General features: G+C 42.7%; 1 protein-coding gene across 1 annotated transcript in view; it reads right to left on the bottom strand.

Moving 5' to 3' along the window:
- Positions 1–2558: 2558 nt before the first annotated feature.
- The window catches only part of LOC309412511 (E3 ubiquitin-protein ligase MIB2-like), a gene marked incomplete at both ends in the record, with an annotated part of 56253 nt that continues 48110 nt past the window's right edge, over positions 2559–10701 (bottom strand). The window contains 6 exon segments of the mRNA XM_082009425.1: positions 2559–2733; positions 3385–3511; positions 4548–4658; positions 5566–5730; positions 6941–7108; positions 8384–8523. Coding sequence (XP_081865551.1) covers positions 2559–2733; positions 3385–3511; positions 4548–4658; positions 5566–5730; positions 6941–7108; positions 8384–8523 — 886 coding nt within the window.

Raw genomic sequence — 10701 nt, 5'->3', positions numbered from 1 at the left:
GCCTGTGCTAAGCCCTAAAGGATTAGAACATGACTGCATATTTTGAATTTCAAGCTGTGCTGTGCATCTTGCATTCTGTGAATTATTTCCTTCCTAGCTTCCTTGGCATTGTTGCAGCCGGTGTGGGCATCACTGGAAGATCCATGGTCCTGACAAAAAGGATTATTCATCTAAGCTGGGATAGTTTTAGTAAAACAAAGAAAATCTAATAGTAGATTGCAATGGAAATTTAATATGGTTATGAGAGATATGTGTAACTCCAGGGTTTTTTTTTTTTGTAGAAGGGAAATAAATACCAGCTCTCCCTGAGTGGTGCAATATTGTTTGGTTACTGCTCTCAGCTTTTATTTTGTCTCAATTGTTTATTTTTGCATAGAGTGCTTGCCTTTGGTGATCCTGGGCTTAACTGTTGACGCAAAGATGCATTTTTTAAGTTTTATACTATGCTGTACTCTCAGCTAACGGTGATGGTAAAAGCTTGCTTACTCATGCAAAATGAGTCTGAGAGAAGTGAAGGGGCATAACAATACTGAAACGCCAACTGCGCTTTACCAGCTAAGATCATTGATACTAACTTTATAGACAGGTGCTTTGTGTACAGGTAGAAGACATTCGTTCCAACATGGGCTAACAACTCTGGATTTTGTTTGGAGAATTGTTTGCTTTTAATCATACACAAGCTTTGTAAAGGCAAATAAGGAGAGAGGAAAATAAGTTAAGGTCTATTTCACCAGGATCAGTATCCTAATATCCAGGTAGTTTGAAATTAGGTCTCTTTAAACGACTGATGCCAGTGTGGAAAAATTGCAGGCATAGAGTATTTAAAAGAGAAGTTCCAGTGCATGAGCGTGTAGTAGAATCACAGGGTTGTTGTAAGTTTAGGTACTTATTTTGGTTTTGGTTTATTTTTATAAATTGAAATTGTAATCTAAGAGAAAGTTTTGTTGCTTGCTTTGAGGATATCAGCAACCTATGAACTGTTTTCCATTTCAGCAAATGGAAAACAGTGCCTCTGCAGGAGGATGAGGAAAGCTTAATTCTTTTCTTGGCTTCTTTACAGAAAATCCAAGTGTTTTGTTTCCCGAGTTTCTTGATGATTCTGCTCGGTGACCAGGTAGCCTTGAAACTGCAGACAGAGCAGGTCTGCATACTGGAGCGCTGTGCCCTGCTGATTGTGGCACTGGATGAATGGCAGAGCTGGGTAGTGGCCTGGTGTCTGTCTAAAGCTTGCAATTTATTTCATTGGCTTCTTTCTCCACTGGCCTTCAGGTCAACATCCAGTTTCTGAAGGTGGCTAACTTCTCGTAGAACAGCTGTGGCAAAGCAGATCCTTAGCTATCAGTGCTTACCCTGCCTCTGCTGCCACTTTTGCCTGGGCCTTCACTTACTCCCCAAATTCCAGTGTGGACAGTGCCTGCCAGAAGCATCAGACAGTTGGAGAGCAGTACAGAGATAGCAGTAGGTTATGCAATGTAAATAAATGGTACTCAGAGAAATTGTATGAAACTCGGTAATCCTAAATGGTATGTTTAAAAGACAGTGCTATGCTTTGGATCTACCCAAAGATTAAGCTTTCGTTAAAGTTTTGACATCCCCTTATGATAACTACTGACGACTGCAATGATCAGCTCCTTGTTCTTGTTTTTCTTCTCCAACTCCCAAAGACAGAGCTGCCTTGAGAGGAGATGCTCAGATCCATATGGTGCAGCTTTGGTCTGTTAAACGAAGACGTGCAGAGTTCGTGCTAAATGTCTGCCAGTAAAATTACAGTCATTGCTATTGTACCAAACAAACAGTAATTATTAGTCTCTTTTTTTTTTTTCTCTTGCACTTTTTGCTGTCCTAGATCAGAGGAGAATTTTGCTGATAGAGCCTTTCTGCTCTAATACAGGGGTCTTCCTAGACTGCTGACCTATGCCGCACTGTGTGAGATGCTTTGCCGTTTTGTTGGTGCTTTTAAGTAGGAAGAGGCTTGTTTTCAAGAGGTTAAGAGGACAACTAAAAATGGATGAACCTAAGCAAAGAGCAATGTAGGCTGCTTTAGTACGGGATAAGGATCTCACTAAATGTAATGACTGTCAGGGATTCCTAACGCTTTTTTCATAAGTTCTTCTAGTACTATGCACCAGGATGTAAAAAAAATAACAGCAAAACACTTACAGAGCATAACTGGTCTTTTTCCTTCCACAGTACCTCTGTCTCCATTGCAACATAGCCGAGCCATCAATCTGTTCATCCATTTGTTTCATGAAGAGTCAAGTTCTTGTTTTTCAGCAGTCTGCAGCGATCCACACAGTTCAACTGCACAATCTGACACTTTAAAAAAAAATTTTTTTTAATTGTTTGTACAGCACATACTTGATAAATTCTTTATCATTAAAACTAATTTGGAAAAGTTTTACTTTCCAGTCATCAAGTCTGAGTCTCTTGTGCCCAAGGTGTGGAAGCAGCTGATTTAGTTCGGTTGTGCTACTGGAGATTAAATAGAAAATGCCAAAGAAACATTTCAAATTTGAAACAGAACTAGCAGTAATTGAAGTGCTGACTCCAGGGCCTCGTTAGTGCTTCAGTCTGATTCTCCAGGAATAAGTAGTCAAGATTCTTTCTTTTTTCTTTACTATACAAGTGTAAGTTCCTTCATTAATTGCATTTGCAATGATGCTCATGTGATCCTCATTTAAGGATAAGTAACCTGGATACGAGTATTCCAGAAGCTCCTTATCTTTATACCAGCTGTCATAAGAAAAAGAATAGAAATTAAATTACAAAGTGTCCAGTACAATGCAATATGTGTTATTGGTTCTTCTTTTTCCTGGTAAATTTTGCTTCAGTAACTGTACAGCACAGATGGGAATTCAACAAAACAAGGTTAAGTTTTACTGTATATTTTAGGGCACTATCCTGAGTGAGTAGTTTAGGAGCTTGAATCTTACTCAAAGTTGGTGGGAATTTGGGTCCTTGACCATATCTCTCTCTGTTTTAGATACTAACGTACGAGCATGTTATTTCAACTATTAATTGAAAGGGCAAATTTAAGACACTAGTTTTTTGCAGAATATGGCACCAGGGAATGTCACTTGGTGGTAAGAATTATCTTTGTGCTACCTCTATCAGTTGGATTTTATCCTTTTTCAACTCAGCATGCTCATTTCTGATAGCTCTGCTTTCAGACTAAATGCTTTGCAATGTTATGAGCAGTATCTGCACACTCCCTTCTCACAGTTAGCCAGCCACCTCCCTTTCTACTCTGGGTGCCAAATGAGACAGTGATGTGCTCCAGAAGACAAACTGCATTCTTATTTACAGTGTTTTGTCATAATTCCGTAATTGGTATGTAAGCTGTAAAGTCTCCTAAAGGACTAGAATAAATGATGGAGCACTTACTAAACTTTGCCTTTTTTATGAATTATCTTCTGTCCACAGCGGAAGGTGACATTCCTGCCTTCAGAAACAGTCTTGGTTTTTGTCCTTGGTGGGGGCAGAGTAGGGGGGACCGTTGGAAATGGGAATTCTATCCACCAGAAGTGAGAGAAAGAAACAGCGAAAGTTAGCATTTCTCATTATCGAGCTTTAGTCATTCCAAAACACTTTCACAGAATTACGTCATCATCACCTAAGGAACCTTAAAAGTATTAATTTAAAAATGCCTCCTACTGAGCAATCCTTGGATGGACATGTAACATTATTCATATGCAAAGATAACAATTATTGTGGCGTGTAAACTGACAGGTATGGATAAAAATCAACTTGCCTGTTTCATATATATGTAAGAGTATTCGTTCAGTATATGAACAGTCCCCTAGAATACATGTGTTTGTAATTATCTGACTGCATCTCTGCATTAATCTGGTCTAAAAAAAAAACCTCTGTACTGGAGAGAGAGGTACTAGTTACACAGCACATCTTCTTAAGGTCACACATCTTCTTAATGTCAGTAGGTGTTTATCTGAAGCTTAATTCCACAGCTGCAGTAACTTGACCTGATCCTGCATTAGTCCCTGATTCATAAAACTGAGAGACTAGATAAAGTGATTAACATACTTTATCTCTTTTTCTGCAGAGCAGCTCAAGTCCAGCTGTGCTTGAGATGTCATTTGTCTTGTTTATGTCCCATCACTGCATCAGGAACTGAACTGCATCTCTTATCTCTGAATTTACTCATCAGCATCTCACTTCCTCAGTTGGGTCCAAAAGGGGAGCAGTCTGAGGCACACGGAGTAGTTGTGTTTTCAGAAATTCCCTATCCTTGCTTCAGTTAAACTAGAGAAGAATGGGACAGTTTAATGTTTTAGACCCAAAAATGTTTAAACATAAAACCTATTGCCAATTTCCAAGCCTTGATCTTGGCTCCAGTGTGTAAGAAAGAGGCCATCTCTGCTCTGCTTCTTATGAGAGCTGGATGGGTCTAGTTGCTTGCATCCACCGATTTCTAGTGTGGAATTAAGATCTTGCCTCTCCCTGCAGCTAACACTGCTTAAACTTCAACCTCCTCGACCTCCTCCCTCTGTGCAAACCCCACCAGGAACCCCAGAAGAAGAGTTAGATACCGTAGCAGAAGTCACAGGTAGATGGACAGTGCTTTTTCATCAGCTTCCTGCGTTTCTCACAGAAACCTTTCTGTGCCCATGATGGGCACATAAATAATCTGTCTTTACATCCTGAAACAGAAGGAGACAAGGCATTAGAGGGATTCTGAGAAGTAAATTGACATTTCACCTAAATCAGATTGTTCAGTGTAAGTGGTAGAGCTGAGACAGGAAGAAATCTAAAACAGGAGCACAGTAAATAGAGCAGGGTGCCATTACCGTACGAGCAGTGGGCTATGTATCGAGTTACTTTCATGCAGTAGCATTCAAGAGAGTTGCTATTTTGAAGTCCTACACTAGGTGATGTTTGAAGAGCAGCAGGCAAACGTGTTGGAGCTCAGGAGAATCTTGCCACAGCCAGTTTGGTTTGCGGAGAGTTTTGTCATGTTCTATTAACACATCTGAGCCCAGCCAAAAGAAGAATTAACAGCTGTTTGCCTTCCCCCTTCCTTTGCACTTGAGCTTTCCCTTTGCGCACCTGATGCTTGCAAATGTACAAGTGCGAGTTGTTGGGGCTCTCCACGGCTAAAATCAGCCTTTTATTCTTGTATAAGCCACAGCACAGAAGGCCCCAAGAGTCCATGGCCAGAGCTGGTTGCTGGGCTGGGGCATAACGAGCTAGGCCTATGAGAATACACACAGTGCCCATGCCTCTGCTCAGAGGTGTCTGAGGACACCCCGTGGACTGACCCCTCTGAAACTCCTCTCAGAACTGCCATCGGGGGAGGTGGAAGCGTGAAGTCTGTAAGGCTTCCAGCTTCCTGTCTATCACACTTGAAGCTAGTAGTGCTGGAAACGGACAATGCTACACGAGCCTTCTCGCTTTACTTTGCATCAAAAGGAGTAAGATTCCTACTGCTTGCTGGCTTACAGCCTAGTCTTGCCAAATGATGAGGGTCTAACGCCACGAGAGCTCCACAGGATCCAACTGACACTTCTTTATACAGAGGAGCCCAGAGTACAACCCTGGCTTCCTTACCGTAAAGTCTGTGAATTCCCCAGACTTCATCTTGAGAGATGGTCTTTTTCCCGGTCAAAGTGGCGTTGATGTGCATCAGGGCATTGGGGTTTAGGGAGTGCATGAGTCCTAAGGCATGTCCTATTTCGTGAGCGGCTACATGTACCAGATCTGTAAGCCAAACACCTGGAAGAGAAAAGGAAAAACAGCCAGCTTTGTGTGGTAAAGTACATTTGCCAATCCTGGTGTAAAACCAGAGGAAGTATTTTAGCACTAGGGCAGTATGGTCTTATGAAAGGTTGCCCCAGTTTCATCTTCTCTGTAGCTGCTTGGGTGCAAATAGATTAGCCAATTATGTCCACATGCTTCTGAATTTAAACAGCAGAACACACAGCCACTCTACCAGACTACAGGAACACTGCTCTGGAAGATCAATGTTTGAAATGAAGGCAAGTACCCTGCGCAATACTTGCTCTTGTCAGCTTTCTGCTAACATTGTTCCCACAGCCCATAGCCACAACTGGAAATGGCCGTTTGGGAACGAGATTGCTAGCTGGAGTATTCCAGTCTGAATAAGCCTCCGTTGACCTCTGCATCCCCCATAGCCTATAGGTCAAACAAGTTTCTCGGTAGCATCTTGAAGCTTGCTTCCAGCAGAGATGGATTTTAACTGAAGGATGACTCCCAAGAGGTGTTATTACTGACACCTGTTTTGGTATCTTGCATAATAAACTAATAGATACTAACATTCTTGCTTTGAAACTCATGTCTTCTAGGTCTTTGTTCCTAGATCTTAGATCTGTTGCTGTGCTTTGGAAAGCAAGGAGGATAGAAGTCCCTCTAGGTCACCTGAAATCCCTCCTCCTCTCTTTTTATTTGATGAAAAGCAAAATATCTTACTTTCAAAAAAAAGTACTGGGTTGATCATATAGTATGAACTGAATTTGCTAGTTAGTCAGGGACCATCTGCTTTTCAATTAAAGTTAGTTTAGTTTTCACAGTGCTTAAAAAAACAAGAAGAAAAACCACCAAGCCGTAAGTAACATGAGACATTTTTAGGTGCCCACAAACCCAAAGATTACTGCAGACCCAGGAAAACTAAAACATGTAGCATTCTCCAAGACGCACCTGCCTGGGCAGAAGCCAGATGTAATTATTGAGTATGTGTCTGAACTATCGAGTAAGTCCACCGAACTATACAGAAAGAAATGGCACTGCCACCAAACACGGTCCCTTAGAGTAGTTCAGTCACACGACAGCAAGACGAACATCGTCCAAAACTACAGAAAATCACAACCATTTCTGTTGTCTCTTTCCCGTACTAGGTAAACCACAGAGCAAGGACTAAAATCGAAATCCTGCAGGCATTAATTATGTACCCCCTGAGACGTGTTACCTTTTTTCCAGCTGAACCGTGTATTTCCCAATATCCAATACTCATGGTCATCAAAATGGATTTCCCCATTGGGTGGGAAGAAGGCATGGGCAAGTTCCCCTGTTGTTCCATCAAAGCAGTGGTGAATGAGAGACTCCAGACAGTCTGTGTGATTGATAGAGTAGAAACCTGTGAAAAAACCAGCAGATTTAGTATATCTAGCAGGGTAAGCCCATCCAGGACAGACATCTGTAAACCTGTGATTTGCTAAAAAAAAAAAAAAATTAAAAAAAAAATATATATATATTTAAAAAAAAAAAAAATCTCTTATGGTATCCCACGTTTTTTCCAGCCTACAGAGCCACACAAGGAAAAATAAATGCAAAACAATTGTCAGGAATGATGCAAACTATACTCAGCCCTGTGACGACCCTGGATTTAGAGCTGTTTCCAACAGACACAAATGAGTTTACTTTTCAGAAAGAAATGCTGAGCTCTTTTTGCAACACCACATGGAAACTTTTTTTTTTTTTTTTTTGGAGAGAAGCTAGACAATGACATGATAACCCCAGGATGTAATTGTTCCATTTAAAATGTAAATAAACAGTTAGTCATAGCTGCTCTCCGTCTTGCTGCTTAGCGTCACGACAGCATCACAGTGTACCCTGCGTCCGCTGGAATTGGGCCACCTGGACTCACGTGTGGCAGCAGGACAGGCTCTGGGAAGGCTTATCATGTGCTTGTAAGTAGCGTCATGCAACACAAGAGTGAAGAGCATGTTGCGAAACAATGGTAAAGCTGCTGGTTATTTCAATATTGCTGCCATCTGCACAGGAAATAATTATTTCACACAGACCATAAATCCCAGGAAGAATTTACATCTGGAGTTGAGACCAAGCAGATAATGGCTCAGCACTAACATTTTTCTAGACCTGAGAAACTCAGGAAGGAACTACTGCACAGCGATACAGGGGCAGAGGAAGGGGAGGAGAGAGAAGGCAGAGAAAATGTGGTGCTTCAAGGGGATCAAGAGAAGAGAGAGCAAAACCATGAACAAGCTGGAATCCGTCACCTGCTCTTTGGCTCTGTGTGACCTTGGATATGTCATTTCACCTTTCAATATTCAGTTTCCCCATCTGTGGAACAGAGATAATCCTGTCCCAGTGGCAGATTTTGAGGGTTAATTCTTGTCAAATACCCAAAGTTTCCCAACTGCAAGATTCACAGAAAGTGTTAATTATGATATTAGTATCTCCTTAGAGCAACTAAAAGCAGTTTCTCTACCTGACTAAAGGCAATCAATGCCCCAATCTTTGTCCAAGAGGCCCTGCCAAGTCCACACAGCAAAGGAGGCCTGTCTCCTGCCTCCGAACTCCTGGTTTACATACTGAAGCTCTACAAGTCCCACGTGAAGTTAACATACACAAGAGTGTTCTGTCAGTCCGGGAGTCCACGCAGCCTTACCTATTTTCAAGTCGCTAGCTACATGGCGTGGCACTTCCCTGAAACTGAATGGCGAAACTTCACTCCACATTCGGAACGCAGCCGCCAGTCCCTTGCGTGTGTCTCTGGCATTTATGAGGTTTCTTGGGAAGGAGAGGATTCTGTAGAAACACAGAACAACTTCAGGAAAATGCTGTTGCCTTCTCCCACATCAGCTGAAGGCTCTCAAGGCTGCATCAGACAATCAAGTCTTTTCATTCACTCTAGTAAGTTCAAAACAGGAGTAGCCCGAACTGGATATTAAGAATATTTAATAAAACCCTTGCAGGGACTAATATATTACTGGTATTCTTTACAATCACATGTTCTGGACTACAGCTTTTGTCCCTCCTCAAGCGCATCATTTTAGACAAGGTTCTCTTGGGAAACCATTTTTATCCTAACACCTCTCATTGTGCAGTGTTTCTAGAAGGGGAAACAACTGCACTTCAGCAGCAGAGGAGGTAACTCCTATTCATAACACTTAGGCTACAATGTATGTGCACACACTGAGTTATAATACTCTCAGGCAGACCTTTTAAACGAGGGTTCCAAAGGCTATCAAGGCTTGATGGTACGACAAGTTATTTCCTTTGAAAAAATCTCATCACTTGGGAGAGAGACTGGAGAGAGGTTTTTGCTTAGGCCACAGATGCAGCTGAACTGTAAGAAAACTACTGGTGCAGGATGGCAGAACCATGGAAATGTACAGATGGCTCCTAGAAACTTACCTTGTCCCAAAAGAAGATCTGCATTCAGGAAATTGCCTGAAGCGTAGCAATTGGGAAAAGCTGTGTATATTCTGCTATCCCCTCTGGTTGTATTTTAGCTATGCTGTTTATGTTCTCCCTTCGTCCCAGCACATCCTAAAGGGAGCAGAAGGTTTCGTATCAAGCCAGGCTGTTAATGAGTGTAAACCTGGACAATTAAGAGTGTCATGAGGCTTAGCCTGTTTGGGATGAGCGTAAAGGGAGATATGCGTTCTCTGCTCGGTGTGAAGGAGTCGGGTTCGTGCCAGCCCCTCGTTCTTTGTCTGGGCTTACAGGCAGAACTAACCCCTGCTGTCCACCGGGAAGTCAACACGTGCTGATCAGCACTGCAGCATCACCCACTAAACAACGCGACAACCAGCCACCACCACCGCACATCAAGCAAATAAGGCTAGCAACAGTTACAACAAGACTTCTGTGTAACTGATGGTGTAACAGCTACCTAGAGATAACGCAGCATCAGCCACACCTTGCAAATTATCTTCCCAGCCTGCTTTTTGTGACCTTGAGATACTCCCCTTCCTGCTTCTGTGGAGAAGAAAGGGGTTAGTGCAGAACTCTCAAGACAGACACAACTGCTGCTGTCCTTCTGCCTGCCCCACTTGCCCTCCTTGCTCCTTACCTCCATTGCCTCAGCCAAACCCACTGCAAACATAGCTCAAAATGCTTTCCTTTCCTTTCCTTATCTGTTGGTAACAGAAAACTCTCCCACCCGTTACAGTCAGAGCCTGGTCAGTTTTTCACAGAGCCAGAGTGTGAGAAAGACCCTCACAGCTCCATAAAGACGTCCTCAGCCCAATGCCAAGAAAAAGCTGCAACACACATTGCTGCTGCCAGAGGCCACTTTCAGGTGTTTTCTGAAATGCACTGTGACCTGCCATGCGAGCCACTGCAGTCTAACAGGTAGTGATTGCAGCTCTCTTGAGAGGTCAGGTTCGGGGCTTGCTCTGCACTTTAAAGTCAGGAGTGGCTGGAGCTAGCAGCCACATTAAAAGGACCTTTGTAATCACATAAGGCATTGAAAACAACCCTGATTTGACTCCTGTGTCTCCAGGAAGGTGCAGACTCTCAGCCAGGAGTGAAAAACGGATCTTTTTTCAGTCAAACCTCCAGGACTGCTGCTAGTCTGAGGTTTACCGTGACAGTCTGATTCTACCTGCCAGTGCTCATCTTACAAGACTGTTTCTAAGTGAATTACCTGAACCTTGTTCTGTGTGAACTCATGCAAACTCTGCTGAAACACATTCCAAAATGCCATTAATATTTTCCCAGAGAAAAAGCATCTTTTCAGGATGTGGCCACCACAGCCCATCACACTGGACAGGGAGAGAGCTGCCTCAAGGCTGAACACCAAACAGGACTGACGTGGCCTTATGCCTGCAGTAGCAGTAGAGCCAGACAGCAATAAGAAACAGTTCAGCATGAAAATCCATAGGACTCCTTCAACTTTGGCTCCGAACAGCCTGCTTGTTGGAAGTAGCACTGGCATTGCACATTTACATAGCTCCCTCATATCAAAACCAGACCATG

Source organism: Phaethon aethereus, assembly GCF_964289735.1.
Source record: "Phaethon aethereus genome assembly, chromosome: 21".
Lineage (NCBI taxonomy): Eukaryota > Metazoa > Chordata > Aves > Phaethontiformes > Phaethontidae > Phaethon > Phaethon aethereus.
The sequence above is the reverse complement of the archived record's forward strand: the minus strand, read 5'-3'. Positions and strand labels throughout refer to the sequence as shown.